We start from the raw sequence: 19498 nt of genomic DNA, 5'->3' as shown, positions 1-19498 counted from the left end.
AAGGTTGCAGCACTGAAAAGCATTGTATTGTCTGCGCAGTTTCACCGTAACAGAGTACCCGGACTACGGGCCTTTCCTTGTGAGTGTGAACAGGGTCATGGGGACAGAGCCCATCACGGCCCACCACGGCCCACCAGTTCAGCAGAGGCCACATGAAGATTCAGTACAAAATTTATCATTAAGAAATTACTGTTGTTGGTGTTTCACAAACATGTTACACACTTCCTGTTCCAAATATTCCTCTTAAAGCCCTTACATGAACTCCGTTACAGCATTTCTTTGATCAAACAGCTTTCAAAATTAATGTATGAACTATTCGTAATTAACTGCAATGTAATGCCAAATAAAACCAAAATGCAGCCAGCTAATTACACTCAATACTGGTGCAAAAGTAATAATACCTGTGCTCGCGATTTGCTGCTCAGGACAGCACTGGTCTGAGCATGTCACTTATGCACTCTAAACAGTCTTCTGGAAGTAAACACACAAAAGAAGCCCAAGTGTCAACACGTGTATTTCTAACATATGAATTATAAAGAGACATATAAGTGATTGCATTTTTGTTTTGTTTTCAAATTGTATGGACTATTTTACAGTATCACAGTTTGACATTTCTCACGAATCACTTTCTAAAAGAACAATAAACAAAGGAAAATTATTTGTGTAACACTAGCTAAGTATATCGTCTTCACTACACTTGGCCAATTAACAGACACTCGTGTGATTTGTTTCTGTATATGGTGGCAATAAAGTAGATCCATCCTGAACCTCCCAGGCTCTCAAATGGCACTTCTTTCTGGAATTTTCAAAGTTAAAAACCCGTCAGTCCTGATGTGCAATAAACTCGTAACTGCTCATTGCGGTGTTTTCTTTTTTTTTTAGTAACCTTTGTTTGCGAATCTTTCGTCATTACACAATATGATTAAAACTGCATCTTGGGCACCGCTTTTCATAAAACAGCCGCTCAGAAACATGTTTTTCCAGGGAGAATGCTGTCGATCAAGACATTGTGCACATTGACCTGCCTTCACAGAGCCTTGGAGTTCAGACTCGACTCCTTTTCCTCTTTCGACTCCCCAGCGCTCCCAGTCGGGGCCGAGAGTTGTCCGCCATTAAAGGACACGACCCGTGTAGTCAAACAGAAAAACTAAGACATTGCTGAGAAGTGGAAAGTGTTTCGTCTTCAAATTGTGCTTTTGTTTCCACTTTTAAACTATTGTAATGCGCGAAGTCCAGTGTGGAGGCCGAAAAAAAGATGTTTGGGTTTTTTTTACTGAATACTTTTAGTCGACTTGACTGCTTGCCAACCAGTTAGCTAACAGGCTAACGCTAGTGGGCTATCTGATAATTTGCTGCTCAGTAAAGGGGGAGGGGTGTTTTACATTTAACGGTTTAATTCATCTGGTTTTAGTGACTACATTATATCTAGAAAGTCGGTCGTTTCTCGTATAGCTAGCAAGGTTTCTGTCGCAGCCTTTTATTTTTGTTTTTCATAGTAACCAAGTGCCTGACGTTAGCGAGTTAGAGAGACTGGAGCATTTAAAGAGTTTGTTACCTAGCTACACGCTAGCTAGCTCGCGGCTAGCCAGCCCGAGACGTCCTGAGTGATTGTTTGAGGTCCTCGCGAGCTTGTTCTCGGCGCGGTAACGACCGCTCAGCTCGCGTCTCCTCCTGTGTGAAATAATGGCGAGACGGCGTTCACCGTGAGGATGAGTTCTTGTTTGGTGGCCAACGGGGCGAGTCTGGAGGACTGCCACTCCAATCTGTTTTGCCTGGTAAGGAATGTAACGTAGCCAACGGCAGCTCAGACTACACGGCCAAAACGCCTTTAGCGATGCAGCTAACGCTAGATACGAGAGCGCTAAACTAGCCAGCTATAGCGACCCAGGCCTGTTGAGCCGTTCGGTGTCTAAACGGGTAGATCGCAGGAAACAATGTACAGGACAGAAAATGCAGAGTGAGGCGTGAGGTGTCTGAACTGCACGGCTTTGCCTCACGACGCCACTCTTTGCTGATCAGTTAGCTAAAGCTAACGCCAGTTGTAACTAGTTATTGCCTCCTCGCTAGCAAACAGTCGTAACAAGTTGCAAGTCGGTACTTGGAAGTAGGCTAAGGGCCCATAGATACAACAAAGTACATAATGTCATTGTTGCCGTTTAACGTGTTTAGCTGCAAATTGAGATTTGATAGGCACGGCCTGGAATTTATATAGCTTTAGATAGGTTATCGTCCTCCTAGTTTAAATTTAGCCGAACAACCCGCTTGCAAGTTGTTCCTAGCTGTTGTCAAAATAGTTTGCACGTAAAGAATGACAGGGAACATTAGCTACGTAAAATGTTAGTTAGATATTAGTTACCTTATAAAGTATTCTAAATGAGTGTTCATTTTATTTGCCATCGCTTGAGTATCTATATAGCATGACTGGACATTCAGCTAATGTAATCAGTGTTGACATTTACAGCCGTATAAAGAGGAAAAGCTTTGTCGTTATTTTGCTTGTTTGAAAAGAAAGATCAAAGTATTTCCTTGTGTAATTGAAACCTTTTCCTGTCAGATTGTCCTTTGATCCTATGATTGTCTGTTTGACAGTGGGAGACCATGCTAAGAGTTTTAAAGTGTATTTATCATTAGCGTAGGTATATTTTTCCCCATGTGTAATTTTCATGCTATTAAATGTTCCTTCTCAACTGATCCTACATGTTTGCTTGAGATACAGTGGGTAGAAATAGCTTGACAGTATCATATTACTTTTGAGGACACCAACGGTCTCAACTCGCACACATACATCCTCTAAAGAAGTTACTCTCCTGCTCTTGAAAACTGCATTTTAATGCATATGCATGTAAAATGTGTTGGTCATTAATGATAGTTATTATTTTGTGCATCTTAGCAGCATCCTGTGGTTGATGAGCTATTGTGTTGTCATCTCTCTCTCTCTCTCTCTCTCTCTCTCTCTCTCTCTCTCTCTCTCCCCGTGACCTCAGGCTGACCTCACAGGCATCAAATGGAAGTGCTTTGTGTGGCAGGGCCCCACCTCGTCCCCCCTCCTCTTCCCGGTGACAGAAGAGGACCCCATCCTGTGTAGCTTCAGCCGCTGCCTCAGGGCTGACGTGCTGAGTGTGTGGCAGAGGCACCAGAGCCCTGGGCGCCGTGAGCTCTGGCTCTTCTGGTGGGGGGATGACCCCAACTTTGCCGAACTCATTCACCCTGACCTCTCAAGTATGTCCCTTCCCTTCAGCTTACCACAGCTCCTTACAATTGTGGCAATTCACCCCTTACCAGGTCAGTTTGTGGGGGTTGGGGTGTATGGCAAATCCTTGTGTAAGGTCACTGTAAGCTTCACAGATGTTCATTTGTACAGAGAACAGATCACATGCTGCATGTCAAGACTTATAAATCAATTAGAAGGAATGCCTTCCGCTCTCTTGAGATGCTCCTGTGATTTCGTGAGCATTTGCCTTCTGCAAACAGCTCGCGGGCAAGATCCTCCATCAGTGGGGTGATGTTTCTGAGCCACAGTGCTGTCGTCGGGAGGACATTGGGCACACGGGCACTCCATGTCGCTGGTGACAGCACAGGTGCCGTGATGTTGAAGCAGGCAGTCTGCCATGACCCGCTGTTCACAGGCACTCCCTCCAGAGGACTGAGAAGGCTGGTTTAGGCCTCTTTAATTCTCTGGATTCTTCCATGGCTAGTTATGTTCCTAGCCTGTTTCCACTGACTGTTTGGTACTTTGCTCACCTGCTGATGCTAAGGAAGTAGCTGACACACCTGTAGTAGAGGCATGTTGCCTGGAGCCTGGTAGCAGGAGGAGTGTGTGTGTGGGCTGGGCAGGCAGTCGCTGACGCCTCTGGGTTGTTTCTCGGGCAGGTAACGAGGACGGCTTGTGGGAGAGCGGCCTGACCTATGAGTGCCGCACACTGCTCTTCAAAGCCATACACAACCTGCTGGAGCGTTGTCTGATGGCCCGCCGCTTCGTACGTGTCGGCAGGTGGTTCGTCAGGCCCTACGAGAAGGACGAGAAGCCCATCAGCAAGAGGTAAACGCCCACAGCCGGGAGAGAGAGCCTTTGGAACAGTTTTGCTTATGAAGTGTTGTTGGGGTGGCTGTTGCTTTGTTTTTTGGTTGGTTTTTTTTTTGTTTTTTGTTTTTTTTTTGTTTTCCTTCTCCCCACCGATGATGTGAACGTACGCTGTGTTAATTATCGCGGGAGGCCAGTCACTCTGCACTTCATGTAGTCCTGCAGCCGCCCCGAGATCTTCTCCCTCGTTATGCTCCTGTCCCCTTACACCTCCTCCCTCATCACGCTCTTGTCCCGTTATGCTCCTCCTTTCATTTTTCTCCTGGTTCAGGCAGGCTCCTTTGGGCCCGAGACGTTGCGATGTGTTTGTGGTTAAGACAGTGTCAAACGTAGCCCCTTGGCTTCCTGTTTGGCTTCCTGCTGCGCTCTCTGCAACGGCTGTTGATGCACGCCCTGGAAAATGTGATTTCCCTCTCAACTTTAACAATGAGTTGTTGTGGGTTTTGCAGCAGCGCGGTCAGCAGGAATCTGTGTTTTCACTTTCACTTGTGCAGCGGCCCTCGTTAACAGCGTGGCTCCTCGGTAATATTCCAGAGTGAGTGTGGGAATGCCTTTGATCTCTTAAATGATGTAGCATGACTGCAGGCAGCACTGAGAACTGTGTGGCTGTGCACACTTTGTGTCAGCTACCTGTGCAGAGTTTGTACTGGGGTGTGTGTGTGTGTGTGTGTGGGGGCCCGAGTTATCTACATGTCTGTGATTGACTTCTCTGAAGTATCCGGAGTGTTCCGTGTTCAGTGCTCTCTGTTGATGGTTCTGGTGACCCAGGTGTTAAATCTCCTGTCTGTTTGTCTCCCGCCACATTACCAGTGAGCACCTGTCCTGTTCCTTCACCTTCTTCCTGCACGGCGACAGCAACGTGTGCACCAGCGTGGAGGTCAACCAGCACCAGCCTGTGTACCTGCTGAGTGAGGAGCACCTCACCCTGGCCCTGCAGAGCAGCAGCCCAGTGCGGGGTAAGACCAGACCCGTTGTCCCACACCAGTGCAGGGTTAAACCAGCCCCTCATCCTGCCCCAGTGCAGAGTAAGACCAGGCCCATTGTCCCGCCCCGATTAGCGTCACATCATTTCTGCTCTTTGCAGGTGTTCTTGCTCTGGCACTTTTAGGATTGCACTGATGGAGGGGAAAACCCCTGAAGCCTGAAATAGTGTAGGGTACTTTATAAGAATGACAAGATGTGCTTTGGCAAATTTGAGAGAGAGCGTAAGGTAAAAATGAGGTTCTTGGACAGCTCAATTGCATGTTTCAAAGCATTTGGTTGGGGTAATAAAATAAGCAGATTGTTATAACTATTGCATTAGGTGTGCTGACAGTGGTGTGTAAGGCTAGCAGCAGAATAACTTCCTCCGAGTGCCACTGTGGGACTTAAGAGCACTTATCGCTTTGAAGGCTCTTAGTTAAAATGATTGATTCTACCTGTATGGTAGTTAGTCTGCAGTGCTGGTTGCTTTCAGAGAAACCTGCTGACTTTTCCTGACAGCCGTGTTCCTTTTGTGCACCTGCTGGTCAGTAAAGGCAGTGATTGACTTCCAGCTCCAGTACTCTGTGGGCTGGTGCCCACAGATTTGTCTCTTCCTGGCTGCTTTGCAATTAGTAAGAAGCCTGCAGTGTAAATCGGGTCATGTACATCTCATCTTGGAGCTAAGGCATCAAATGTCGGCCCATCTGAAACAAGGCTACTTCAGAAGGTCACTTGGCAGCGCTGCGGTTTTGTTCAAAGAAAGGTCACAGAAACTGAAATGGTGCGATCTTAATTGGAACGCGTCAGGCGGTGTACCGCCAGGGAGTCAGGAGATGACTGCCCGGCTCCTGTCTCTTTGGCCTTCTGTCCAAGACTTGGAGGGGTCAGTCTGCTGGCAGGCATGTGATGCTTTAACGGCCAAGCTACAACAGCAGGACGCTGAGCCTCCTGGGACAGCTCTTCCTACCCTGCTTCTAGTTGCCCCACACGCATGCCTGCTCCTGGGCCTCCCTATTTTAAACTGTTTTGATCTTTAACTGCGTGGATGTGCTGTTTGCCCTTCGGTAATGCCTGTGGGTTGACTGACTGAACGGGCTTGTCAACAGGGTTGTCAGTCAGCAGCATCTTCCCTCAGGACGTTTTAGTCAGTCATATAAGCAGCTTGGTCCCATTCTAATCCAAACAGGCCTTAATCCTGCATTGTTGGTCTGCCCTCTCACCGCTGCCTCTTTTGCTCAGTGCCCGTGAAAGATTAAATGGAAGGTTCCAGCACATATGTGCAACAGGTAATCAGGGAGCTCGCCATGCACACACATGCCACACCAGCACACCTTGTGAGCAAGACCTGCTCTTACTGCTGTGATTACCCACAACCCCTGCCGAACGACTGAAGGCAATTGTGGGGAAGGCTACAGAAGTGTTTTAATCTCGGCACAGCGCAACTGATCACGTGCATGTTCTGTGTCTTTGCAGTTATTCTCAGTCCTTATGGTCTGAGCGGGACTCTGACGGGTCAATCTTTCAAGCTCTCAGACCCGCCGACTCAGAAGTTGATCCAGGAATGGAAGCAGTTCTATCCCATCAACCCGGGTGCCAATCAGGCATCTGGGGGAGACGATCCGGACTGGGAAGATGAGTCCCTGGCTGCCGTGGAAGTTCTTGTCGGTATGACAAACTGTCAATAAATAAGTTAGTTTTATTTATTTATAATTTTTATTAGTAGTTGTGAGCTGAATGCAAAATTGTGTGTGTGTGTGTGTGTGTGTGTGTGACTGGGCTCAGCCGGGGTGAGAATGGTATATCCAGCTTGCTTGGTGCTGGTGGCCCAGTCAGACGTGCCAGCCAGTGTGGCCACGGTGAGCTCCACTGGTGGGACTGGGGCATGCGCCACAGTCCAGGCCACTTACGCAGGGCACACAGAGCCTGTCATTTCCTCGGTTACCCTGACCCCACCCACATCACCAGAGGAGGTCCAGAAAGGTACTGCCCCATCCACAACCTGAGCTTGTGTCCCATCTTTTTTTTTTGTGTGCGGCTCTAATTCAGAAAAGGTTCGTGTGGTAAACTCCTGGTCGGTCGATTCTGTCCCCTCAGTGTCTCAGCTGGCTTCCAGGTGGGCAAAGCCCTCTGTGGTGGTAGACAGCTCCAACGCCAGCCGCTTTGGTCGTCACGGAGACAAGGTCCCACGCCAGCTGGCCAGGCAGTTAGTGGAGACCGTGTGGCAGGAGTGTAGTGTGAACCGGGCTCAGAACAAGTAGGATTTCAGTCTCACCACACATCCATCTGCCTGATGTATTCTTACTGTAGCTTTGCTCTGTGGGCAAGCGAAGTTGTGTTCTTCGGTGATTGAGCTGTATGTTGACAGGGGAAAGTTCTCAGCTGTGACCAGCGCCCTGTGTAAGGAGAAGACGACCAGAGTTTGTGTTTTGTGGGATTTTGTCGAACCCCATCAAAGAACGCACTGCAGTTGCATAAGGTATGCTGTGTGTCATGCGCTCAGAAAATCAACACACCCCATTGGATGTGGTTTGTCAAAATTTGGTTTTTGCAAGTAACTGAAAGTAAAAGTAACTTTTTTTCCAGACAGAGAAACTGGAAGCAGCATGCAGGCAGCGCGCCGGGGCACCCGCCCTCTCTGCCCCCCCCCAGGTACAAGGCCACGGACAAGATGGAGAAGGCGGAGAAGCAGCAGAAGAGAGCCCAGACGCCCTTCCACCACCGCAGCTGTACGGGCCAGGACCTGAGCCTGCGTGACCCGGAGGTCAGCTGCTACCCGGGCCTCCGCTCCGCAGACGTGTCTTTGAGCAAAGTTCACACGGTGCCCAGCGACATGGCCGGCTCCCCCCAGCCTCCACCTCTGAGCCCGCATCTCTGCGAGCGGGAGGAGGAGGAGGCAGGGGAGATGAAACGTTCCTCCACCCCCCTCCGCCAGCAGTTTTACCCTCCCTCCACGGAGCCCTGTCTGCTGCCTCAGAAAAGCCCGAACGGGTCTGCCCTTTACCCCGCTCCCGTGGACTACCCGTCTGCTTACCCAGACTCCGTGGAGCCCACCACGTACATGGGCGCTGCCGTCAACCCCGGCGAGGATGTGGCTCCCTGGACGTACTTCAGGCTGCCCAGGAGGCGAAGCGCAGACCTGCAGCCACCGCCACTGCCTGTGGACAGGCTGAGGCAGGACGCCGCCGCAGCGCCCGACGGCCTCGTGTCTGCCACAGAGTAAACGCACCTCTCACACACACACACACCGCACACAGTCCACATTCTGGCATTTTACCTTAACACAGCTCCATATGTTGGAATAATAACGACACTCCGGGTCATAATTGTCTAAAATGTTGGGTTTCCAGGACAATGTCCTCCACTGCAGGGCCTCTGAAGGTGTCAGAGGAGAGGGTGAGGATGTACATTCAGAAGAAGCGCTGCCTCTCAGCAGCTGTGGGTGAGGGAGACCTCGAGCTGGACACGGACCCCTATGCCTTTGTTGAGGAGGAGTTCACCTTCACTGATAAAGAGAGGAGACCTGGAGCAGAACCTGGCAAAAGAAAGAAGGTCAGTGACCTGGAAACTTAATAAACTGTTCAGTCTCCAGGTTGGGACTGAGTCAGGTGTTGTATGGTGGTGTTTCCTAGTCTAGCTGGAGTTCACTCATGTTGCTGCTGTTGCCTTTAAAACAGGGTTTTGGTGGTCTTTCTCCTTTAACCCTCTGACGGTCGTCCACCAAAACCCCTCTTGCCTCCTAATGGACATCCACCAAAGCTCATCCAAGAAGCTGCTGTGCCAAATCGCCAGTCTAAACCAGTACTGCGTGACAGATCATTGCTGCTAATTAACAAGAAAATGTGTTAATTATTACTGCACAGTTTCTGACTTATTACAGGCTTAAGTATCAGCTAAATGAAACATAACTGATGTCATCTTCATTTCTCCTGTTGATGACAACATACGATAGCTAGCTAATGTTTTTAAACTGTCAGTTCGAAACATTTGCTGCTCAAACTTTGGAAACCACATTTAAATCACATTTGTAAGTATTTTTCCAGAATTCCTTTACCAGTGGGTGTGTTGTTGTTTTTTGTCATAAACACCAACAATGATTCATCTTTCCTTATGGTTACTACCATACCAACACCATAGTTTGCACTCTACCCATAGTTTTTGTTTTTGTCTTTCAGAGGGATGATGGTAGTACTTCCTCTGCTGACGGTGAGTACTTCAGATTCAGATGGTTTGCTTGTTTGTTTTTGTTGCAGGAAACCTGCTGCTACATGTGAAGTTTGTTTGTGTTTGTGTCATAGATGCCCCTGAGTCAGGCGGGGGTAAACCTCTCCTCTCTACCAGCCTGATCCACGAGACCGATCTGGCTGTGTCCATTAATGACCTGGACAATCTCTTCAACTCCGACGAGGATGAGCTCATGGTCTGTACACCGCTGGCCTAACTTCTAAATGTACTGTTCGTCAGTCTGACCTTTTAAATGTCCGGTTGAAGCCTGAGACTACTGTTTATATTTTAGGTTGGGTTTTGTTTTTTTTGTTTTTTAAGTTTTTTTCCCCCCCATTTTGACTTGTGACATGATAACTGTTCAGAGAGTTGCGTGTGTTGTTAAGGGTGTTGGTGAGTGAGTGTTGTTAAGTGTGCGTGTTTCTGAGCACATGTGTGGTCTTGTGCGCGTGTTCCAGTGGTGTTGTGGGTCTGTAGGTCCTGAGGTCTCCATGCAGCTGTGCAGTGTCTGATTCGTCTTCTCCCCCACAGCCTGGAGCCAGAAGAGCAGGAACAGAGAAGTTTGGTGGCAAAGAGCCCAAAGCCACAGCATCTGACGGCCTCTCTTGTATAAGTATGTCAGCTCAGCACAGTCTCCAATCCACTGCTTCTCTGGCAATATCACCACAGTTCTGAAACTCTGTATAATGTGTGCGCTCGAGGTGCTGAAGGTTTTTCTCTCCCGTCCCGTTCTTTCACACACCGAGTAACCATTTTTGTCTGTGTGTCCAGGCTCTGCCGACCTCCATCAGATGTTCCCGACACCTCCGTCCCTGGAGCAGCACAACGTGGGCTTCTCCCCGATGAACGTGGGTGGTAATGAGTGCGGCTCCACTGACGGCGGGCCGCCCGATGGGACCATACTGGGTGGTGCCTTCAAAATGGAGGTGGACGAGAGCCTCTGTAGCCCCCGACCCTCTGAGGTGAAGGTGAGCACCAGGCAGACCTTTATTATGTCAACATGTGGACTTTAGCATTCCCCCACAGCAAGACAAAACCAACCTTTGCACTGCATTATGTAGCGTTGTGTTGCGCTGCGTGGCACCCTAACGCCGAGCCCTGCTGTCGGCAGGACTTCTCTTTCGTGTTCAAGCCAGAGTTGTGCCAGGCATTTGTGGGCTGCTCTCTATACGCCCCTCTGAAAACGCTGCCCAGCCAGTGCCTGCTGCCCATCAGGCTGCCAGAGGAGTGTGTGTACAGGCCCTACCTCGGCAAGGACAGGTGCGTTCCAGGAACCCCCCACCTCCTCCTCCTCCCCCACGTGGCCTCTCCGTAGGCACTGTGAGCAGTGCATTCTGTTGGCTCATTGCTCAGAACTGCTTATTAGGATTAAAGATGAGTGGCTTGTAAATCTCATTTCTCAGTTCTTATAAATCTCAGAACTGTCTTAAAAGGGAAGAAGGTCCTGAACATGTTTGTGCAGAGAAGACCCTGCTGTTTGTAACAGTGTAGTGACGACCTGCTCACTCTCACACACCAGCAGCAGATGTCTCCTCCGTGATCCTTTCCGCGGTCTGATTTGTTCTTTCTAGCTGCTGGCGAGTCATAGGAAACGTGTGTGTGTGTGTGTGTGTGTGTGTGTGTGTGTGTGTGTGTGTGTGTGTGTGTGTGTGTGTGTGTGTGTGTGTGTGTGTGTGTGTGTGACTGTGGTTGTTTCTGCTTCCGTCTCTTGGCAGCAGCGTTCCCAGCGTGGGCAGCGGCGTGGATCCAGACTACAGCCAGACATACACCCCCCAGACACACACGCCCTTGTTGTCCAACAGCGCCCCGCCCAGCAACAGCGGTGTGGGCATCCTGCCATCGCCCGCCACTCCTCGCTTCTCCGCCCCCACCCCGCGCACACCCCGCACCCCACGCACGCCCCGCGGGCCGGCCAGCGTCCAGGGCTCGCTGAAGTGTGAGAGCTCGGAGCCGTACTCGCCCGCGTCTACGCCGTCCACGTGCCGGCCACTCAGCTCGGTGGAACCAGCCACGGCGCACAGCCTATACGTCACACTCATCCTGTCTGACTCGGTCATGAATCTGTTCAAGGACTGTAACTTCGACAGCTGCTGCATCTGCGTGTGCAACATGAACATCAAGGGCGCAGACGTGGGCATGTACGTCAGCGAGCCCACCCTGGACCCGCAGAGCTCTGCCCCCGACCCCTGCTCCTGCGGCTTCAGCGCCGTCGTCAACCGCCGCTACGGCAACGGCGCCGGCCTGTTCCTGGAGGATGAGCTGGACATCGTGGGGCGGGGCTCAGACGCCGACCGGGAGATGGAGAAGCATTTTGAGGCTTTGCACTGCACCTCCTCCCCCATGCACGTAGGTGGCACTCAGATGGAGAGCCTCCCCCACGAGCTGCTCCTCCTGCTGCAGGAGCGCTGCGCCAACCCCTTCCCGCCCCTCGCCAGGCCGGAGCCGGCTGGCGAGCGGCCCCCACCCCCCCGGCGTCTGGAGGAGCGAGACTACCACAGCGACTGCTACGTGGCTCTGGAGCATGGCCGCCAGTTCATGGACAACATGTCCGGCGGGAAAGTGGATGAGAACCTGGTGAAGAGCTCCGGGCTGCATCCCTGGGCCAAACACGATGGTCCGTCTGCACGTGCTCTGGGCTTGAACGCTGGTCTTCTAGTTTATGAGCTCATCAAAAGGAGTGAGAAGTGTGTAACACCTGTGTGTCTGTCTCTCTCTCAGCCGTGGACGTGAGCTCACTCTTCTCTCAGGATGTACTGCGGATGCTCCTGTCCCTCCAGCCTGTGCTGCAGGATGCCATCCAGAAGAAGAGGTCCGTGCACTCTTGGGGCGTCCAGGGTCCCCTTACCTGGCAGCAGTTCCACAAGATGGCTGGCAGGGGAACCTACGGTATGTCCGTCGGCCGGCTCTGTGTGTGGGTTAGGCCTCGCTCCTCCATGCGGAGAGATGTGAACGGTGCCGTTCTCTCCCGTCAGGCACCGACGAGTCTCCCGAACCCCTGCCCATCCCGACCTTCCTGGTCGGGTACGAGTACGACTTTGTGCTGTTGTCTCCCTTTGGCCTGCCCTACTGGGAGAAGCTGCTCCTGGACCCCTTCGGCTCTCAGAGGGACGTCGGTTACGTGGTCGTGTGTCCTGACAGCGATACTCTGCTCAGCGGTGCCAGGACTTTCTTCAGAGAGCTGACGGCGACGTATGAGGTATTGCGTAAGCACCGGCCTGCATCCCCGCGCCCTACGCACACCACGCCAGGTCACATGGTAATTGGGGGGGCTGCGCTCTGGGGGTCTTTCGCAGGCATGCCGGCTCGGCCGGCACAGGCCCGTCTCGGCAGCTCACGCTGACGGAATCGTGACGGTGGGCAGCGGTGCGGTCGGGCCCCCCGTGGACCTGCCCCTCACCGACTGGTTCCTCAGGATGTCTAGCAACAGCAGTGGCGGCGAGTCTTTGGCCAAACTGAGGCTCTATGCTGAAGCGTGCCGTCGTGACCTGGGTATGCTCGCTCGCCCAATCACATCGAGTTCAAATGCAGCGGTGAGTCTGAATGTAATCTGAGTTTCCTCCACTTCAGGGCCATACCTGGCAGCTCAGTCCCTCGACAACTCTCTGCTCACCCAGCGGAACCCTTCCTCCTCCTCCTCCTCCTCATGGTCCTCGCAGCCAGCGAGCTCCAGTTCCAGTTCCAGTTCCGGTGTTGGCAGCACCACCCCAGCCTCCACCTCTAACCCTCAGGGTGTGGGAGGGTCAGCGCCTGCCAAGCCCGCCTCTCTGCCTGCCGTTGGCGAGTCGGGTGTGCTGGGCACTCAACAGGCTGCAGCCCAAGGGCCGGGCACTGCGGGGGACGGGGCATCGGCCACCTGCCAGACTCAGCCCCAACCGGAGCCTCCCGAGAGGTACCCCACCTTTCTCGCAACTTGACTCGCCTCCTCTTTGTGACCCCTCGATTCCCCCTTGACTGACCGTTTTCCCGTTACAGCACTATGGAGCGGGAGGCGGTGGGCGTGCCCACAGACGGAGACTCCCACGCCGTCACCTACCCGCCTGCCGTCGTGGTCTACCTGGTGGACCCCTTCACCTGCACGGAGCAGAACAGCGGCTCCAGCTCCAGTGTGTGGACCCTGGGTCTCCTCTGCTGCTACCTGGACATGCTGCAGTCCCTGCCTCCACCACTCAGGAACGCCGTGTCCGTGCAGGTGAGCCGCTCGCCACGTGCCCTTTTCATGCCCTGCTTTCCACATGCATCACTGTTTGTTTTGTTTTTTGTTTTTTTTTTTCTCTCCCCCATGCAGATAGTCCCATGCCAGTACCTGCTGCAGCCGGCGCGGGGCGAGGAGGAGGAGCGTCATGCGTACGCCCAGAACCTCAAGTCCATGGCCTTCTCCGTATATGCGCAGTGCCGGCGGACCGGGCCTGCCTCCACCAACGTCAAACCGCTCACGAGCTTCGGGCCTGGCCTTGCCATCGACGCCGCCCTGCGGGTCTCCGAGGTACGGCCACCTCCTCCGTCCCTCAGCCCTATCTGCCGCAGCGCCATTCTAACTGACCTTTTTGACCTGGCAGAGGTCGCAGTGCACGCGGGTCTACATGCCGCCATTCGTCCTGGCCCCGGTGAAGGATAAGCAGACGGAGCTGGGTGAGACTTTTGGCGAGGCCACGCAGAAGTACAACGTGCTCTTCGTTGCGTACTGCTTGTCGCACGACCAGCGCTGGCTACTGGCCAGCTGCACCGACCAGCATGGCGAGCTTCTGGAGACGTGTGTCATCAACGTGGACGTGCCCAACCGGTGAGTGAGTGTGTGTGTGTGTGTGTGCGCGCATGCGCTGCAGGGACATCGGGCTGAGTTTTTTCTGGGCAGATTCTGTTCTAGTGCAGTGGTAGCTCAATGGTTAAGGTACTTAACCAAGCCCCACCACTGCCAATTTGCCACTGTTGGGCCCCTGAGCAAGACCCTTAACCCTCAATTGCTCAAGTTGTACTCAGTCATAATTGTAAGTCGCTTTGGCTAAAGGCGTCAGCTGAATGGCTAAATGTAAATGTTCTATTGGTCTGTGTATGTGTGTGCATGCGCGCATTTTACTGAGGGCATCTTGTTACTCCCACAGGGCGCGGAGGAAAAAGGGCTCAGCCCGGCGGCTGGGGCTGCAGAAACTGTGGGAGTGGTGTTTGGGCCTGGTTCAGTTCACCTCGCTGCCTTGGAGAGTCGTGATTGGACGACTCGGCCGGATAGGTCACGGGGAGTTGCAAGGTGGGCGTCGTTCTGTGAGGCGGAGTTCCACATCACGCGGCCTCGTTGCTCGTACTTGATTTGCTCTCGTTTGGCTCTGTCCAATCAGATTGGAGCATCCTGCTGAGTAGGCGGAGCCTGCAGTCCCTGAGCTGCCGTCTGAAGGAGGTGTGCAGAATGTGCGGGATCTCCAGCGCGGACAGTCCCAGCATCCTCAGCGCCTGTCTGGTCGCCATCGAGCCTCAGGCCTCATTCGTCATCATGCCGGGTAGAACGTCCATACACAACTGAAGCTGAAATGAAACGCGCACGTTTTACAAAGCTTTCACTCTCTTGAACTCAGTCTTATGTTCACCAGTAGCATGAGCACATTGTGTTTATGGGCCAGGAATCCAGCTTGGCTCTCTCCAGCCCAAGCCCAGATCCACACTACGTCATATGCACTTTCTACTGGAAAACATGAACTTTGACTTCAGTTATAATCTCTAGTTTTCCTTTAGTTGATCATATAAACATGGTGTTAGTCATACGAATCCACTGGTTTGAACGTGTGTGTGTGTGTGTGTGTGTGTGTGTGTGTGTGTGTGTGTGTGTGTGTGTGTGTGTGTGTGTGTGTGTGTGTGTGTGTGTGTGTGTGTGTGTGTGTGTGTGTGTGTGTGTGTGTGTGTGTGTGTGTGTGTGTGTGTGTGTGTGTGTGTAGACTCTGTGTCCACCGGCTCCGTGTTTGGCCGCAGCACTGCCCTGAACATGCAGACGTCCCAGCTGAACACCCCTCAGGACACGTCGTGCACTCACATCCTGGTGTTCCCCACCTCGGCTGTGGTCCAGGTCGTCGACCTGCCCTTCAACCCCATTCACGGTGAGCCTCCCGCCCACAGAAGCAAAGTGAATGCACTTCACCTCCGTCAGGTGCTGTGAACTCTTGGGAAGTGACCTGCTGATGCTAGCGAGGTCATCCACTACATGCTCTCCGCGGACACATGTACCAAACCTGACTGAAAACCAGTATGACATTCCAGTATCCCTTCTGACTGATCAGTCCTCGTTGTTGTCTCCTCAGACGGCATGGACGGAATCCTGGACCTGCTCGTCTCCGAGAACGATGTGGACCCTGACCTCATTAACATATTACCAAACTCCCCCAGCGGGTCGCCTGTGCACTCGCCTGGCTCTCATGACCCCCATGGGGGCAGCGGCGGAAAGGTATGTTAATTTTAGCTGATGTCAGACTTGTGCGTGTGCTGCTGTGTGTAACCCTGACAGGGAGGTGTTGGAGAGCCTCTAAAGAGCCGAGACATTCGATGGTCTTAAATCCAGACCTTAATGCACCCCATGTCCTCGAGGGTTCAGGCAGGCTGTGTGCAGATCTCTCAGGGATACTGTTCCACTGCCATCCTACCCCTTGTCCTAATGACTCGTCTGTCTTCTCTTTTGATTTAGATTTGAGTATTTTATTTCAGCTTTACATGAATTTGCCCTTTTCTACTTTTATTTGTAAAGCACCTTTTAGATTTCTTTTTGTAAGTAATGAGGTAAGTGAACTTGCTTTGCTTTGTGTATCCACAAAGGCATCGTGACCACATAGCAGGGTTATAAACACCAAATGCTGTCCATAGCTGGCCTTTTACCTCCTGTTTTCCCGTCCCTCAGGGCCAGAGCACAGACCGCATGGAGTCCCACGACGAGACGCCCAACATCCTTCAGCAGCCCATGGCACTGGGCTACTTCGTGTCCACAGCCCGAGCCGGCCCGCTGCCCGACTGGTTCTGGTCTTCCTGTCCCCAGGCCCAAAACCAGTGTCCCCTCTTCCTGAAGGTGAGACATGCCTGTGTGGCCAGCCCCTGTGGCTGGGTGGAGAAGGGTGGATATTTTAACCTGGTTATCCGGACCCCATTCACGCATAGCTCACAATGCGTTTTCCAACATCCCTGTGTGTGTGTGTGTGTGTGTGTGTGTGTGTGTGTGTCAGGCCTCACTACACCTGCAGTGCAGTGCGGTGCAGTCAGATGAGCTTCTTCACAGTAAACACTCCCACCCTCTGGACTCCAGTCACACCTCTGACGTGCTCAGGTATCGTCATCCTGACTCACTCTTTACTGACACCTACAGCCGTCTCTGATACATCTACTCATCTGTGCTCCTCCTCTTATTGAACCTTAGTGTGTTTACACTGCGGTCTCAGCTTAATGTCGGTGTATGGACTTCGCACTACATCTCCTGTAAACAGATTCTGCTTTTCTTAAGAATGAACACTGTGTAGACCCCTTCCAGCTGACAACACCGTAGCCTTAATCACTGGCATTGTTGGCCATACTTTCTGTCTGATAACCAGCTGTAAACCGTGCATCAAGCACCTTGTCATTTGTTGAATACTCAGATACAGATATGTTGGTCCAGTGATATACTTTGTCCACATTATTGCTTAAGTGCATGTTTTTTAAGCAGAGCAGTAATTTTCAGGACTGATTTTCATTTGAGAGAAGGAGGACAATAAGCCTTCATGTTGGGAAGTGGCGGCTGATTCTGTGGGTATGTTGTGTGGTGCTCATTCAGGTTTGTGTTGGAGCAGTACAACGCCCTCTCCTGGCTGACCTGTGACCCTGCCACGCAGGACCGCCGCTCCTGCCTGCCCATCCACTTTGTAGTGCTCAACCAGATGTACAACTTTATCATGAACTCGCTGTAAGAGAAGCAGCCTGCACTGCTGGAGGCCAGACATTGGTCTCTCTCACACACACACACACGGCCAGACCGGTCTAGACACTTGGCAACACTTTACAGTGTCCATCTCGTACAACTGGAGCAGAAGGGACTTTTTTCTCCTCCTCCCTATCTATGAGCTCATCCTAATGGAATGCCTGCTAATATCTTGAATATCTTATTTATTGTACATTTTTTAATAAATGTGTAATTTTGTTAATCTTTTATATAAGTAGAAGGTACACATTGCCTTCCTGTTGAAATGAAAATGCTTCATCATTGTGTGTGTAATTGTCTTAATTGCAAGACATGAATGGAAACAATACGTTTGCTGTAGGTTACTTTTTTAGAGAAATATTTTCTCCATGTGAACAGACATTTATAATGCTCTGTTGTACAGACAAAGTATGCTGAACCCGTTCTTACCTTTGTGTGGTTGGGACGTCCGGAGAGGTTCTAGTTGCATTCCTGTACAGCAGTTTTAATTTGTTCAAATGAGAGGACAATGTCAGATTATATATTTTATCAGATTTAGATGGTGTGTGTGCGTGCGTGTGTACACAATCTTGTGCCACTATGAAATGGTGCACCCAATGTTTTAGGAATAAACGTGTCAACCTTATTGTGACTTGTCTTGTGTTTGTGATAGTTTGCCCACAACAGCAGTGGTAACCCCAGTTTTCAGAGTGCAGTTGTCATTCTCTCCCTGTTCTGTTTAACTGCTGTTGAGGTTGGTACTGCTGCATACCAGTTGTTCTATTGTATGGATATTATTTAAATAACATTTTATTTACCAGTGTAGATGTCTGTGTAGATGTATTATTAATACTATTCATTTTGGCAACGACTGATAACATGGATGAAACCTAGATAACTGATCCTGATTAACCATTTTAAAAGTTTCTGCATGTGTCTCAGGAGACCCAGTTGCACATACATTACAAGCATGTGTGCGCAGTGCTGTCCTGTGTCGTTGCTTGCGTGGATGCATTCGTGCAGCAGATGGCACTCTCGAGCCTGCTGTGAACTTCTAGCTCGCTTGGATTTTCTCTCCTACTGTCGAACGCGTTTGGTGGTTCAGAAGCTGTTTTCGCATTAAAGCGTCCGTGAACCCACTGACATAAAGCAAGGCTCTTTCATTCATATAACAAATAAGAACCATCACTTGCTTTTCTTATCAGTTGATCTTCATGCCATTTCATTTTTATTTTGTTGAAAGAATTCTGGTCTTTTTTTATAGGCAAGTATAATATTTGTAATGTCCTTTAGTAGTGGAGAGAAACCTTTGCAAACATCAGCCTGCTGCCAGCTGAGACTAACAGAGAGAAGGGTATCGACCGCACGTCACTCAAATGTCCAGCCAGCCACTTGGACAAAACCTGTTCGGCCTTTAATAGCCAGGTCCGTGGCCTTGACTGTGACCCCGGGGAGCATTACCTTTGGCTCTTCGCCGTGTAAGGGCTCGGAGACTGGGCTGATAGCGGAGAAGGAGTAATCTGACTCCTGTAATTGGCTGTCTGGGCTGACATTTGTAGTTAGGGGAGAAGGGAGAAGGGCCTCCCAGACCGCAGGGATAACAAAGTCATCATTATCTGTGCGTAATGCGCCCTTTCTGCCCATGCAAAAGGATATGTCCCATAACGTAACGGGAGGCGCGATGAAAAGGAGACAGAAAAATGCGATGGTAATGGATTCTATCACATAGGCGAAGCATCTGCCTGCATGAGTTCATCTGCATATCCACTCTTTTTTATGAGGCGGTTATGAATATATCTGATTGGGGTTGCTATAATAACTTATTGCTCTCAGTCACTTCTTTTCGGGTGGTGCAAAAACATCATTTTGCTGTCCTTCCAAATGCAAGCGCAACACTTGCATCCTCTGCCGATTATCTGAGGGGGAGGTGGGGGAGCGGTTCTTCACCCCAAGCCATTGACTTAACATCTGGATTGGCATTCATCTCGAAGCGACCTCTCAATGGCCGTAGCTCTCTCTCATGTTACCAGCCCCATGTGACCTGGCGTTAAGTGTCTCAGGAAATTGCTCCGACTCCCCACATCAGTCAGGCATAATGGCGGCATCGTATTGCCGGCGGAAAATGAATGGCAATAAAAAGGGGAGATGATGGCTGTCGAGGGCGAAAGGGAAGCAGGGCTTTATTGAGGTTGGCTGCCCCTGGTGACGCGACCTGGCACACCGCCTGCTGCTCCTGACCGACCTGCGGAAAGCAGAGCCAGGACTAATGGCTGCCAGGCGCAGACGTGGGAATTTAATTAATCGCCTACAAATTTCCTTCGCGAATTGGTACGAAG

General features: G+C 51.1%; 1 protein-coding gene across 5 annotated transcripts; it reads left to right on the top strand.

Moving 5' to 3' along the window:
• The first annotated feature begins 888 nt into the window (after positions 1–888).
• Positions 889–17808, top strand: LOC113584374 (mediator of RNA polymerase II transcription subunit 13-like). Of its 5 annotated transcripts, none has more exons than XM_035533903.1 (30): positions 890–1775; positions 2985–3282; positions 3871–4039; positions 4892–5037; positions 6518–6709; positions 6827–7024; positions 7139–7298; positions 7410–7520; positions 7628–8260; positions 8392–8593; positions 9217–9247; positions 9340–9461; positions 9797–9878; positions 10037–10233; positions 10377–10525; positions 10981–11879; positions 11984–12151; positions 12238–12461; positions 12559–12754; positions 12833–13154; positions 13238–13454; positions 13551–13748; positions 13822–14045; positions 14365–14507; positions 14596–14754; positions 15187–15345; positions 15547–15689; positions 16137–16301; positions 16456–16556; positions 17040–17172. In XM_035533903.1, exons 1-30 carry the CDS (start codon positions 1710–1712, stop codon positions 17170–17172), a joined length of 6207 nt encoding a protein of 2068 aa, XP_035389796.1. In that variant the 5' UTR covers positions 890–1709. The 5 variants fall into 5 exon arrangements, with proteins under 5 accessions (XP_035389794.1, XP_035389793.1, XP_035389796.1 ...); XM_035533904.1 differs by having other exon boundaries at positions 1710–1775; positions 2985–3219; XM_035533901.1 differs by having other exon boundaries at positions 889–1775; positions 10984–11879; positions 13238–13748; positions 17040–17808.
• Positions 17809–19498: the final 1690 nt, after the last annotated feature.

Source organism: Electrophorus electricus, chromosome 15 (assembly GCF_013358815.1).
Source record: "Electrophorus electricus isolate fEleEle1 chromosome 15, fEleEle1.pri, whole genome shotgun sequence".
NCBI lineage: Eukaryota > Metazoa > Chordata > Actinopteri > Gymnotiformes > Gymnotidae > Electrophorus > Electrophorus electricus.
Note: the sequence above shows the minus strand (reverse complement) of the source record. Positions and strands in the feature narration are given on the sequence as shown.

Coding starts and splice junctions, on each gene's coding strand:
- LOC113584374 (XM_035533900.1), top strand. CDS start 1,710: ATGAGTTCTTGTTTGGTGGCCAACGGGGCGAGTCTGGAGGACTGCCAC. Junction 10,526..10,980: donor CCCTACCTCGGCAAGGACAG/GTGCGTTCCAGG, acceptor GTCTCTTGGCAG/CAGCGTTCCCAGCGTGGGCA. Junction 16,557..17,039: donor CACACCTCTGACGTGCTCAG/GTATCGTCATCC, acceptor GTGCTCATTCAG/GTTTGTGTTGGAGCAGTACA.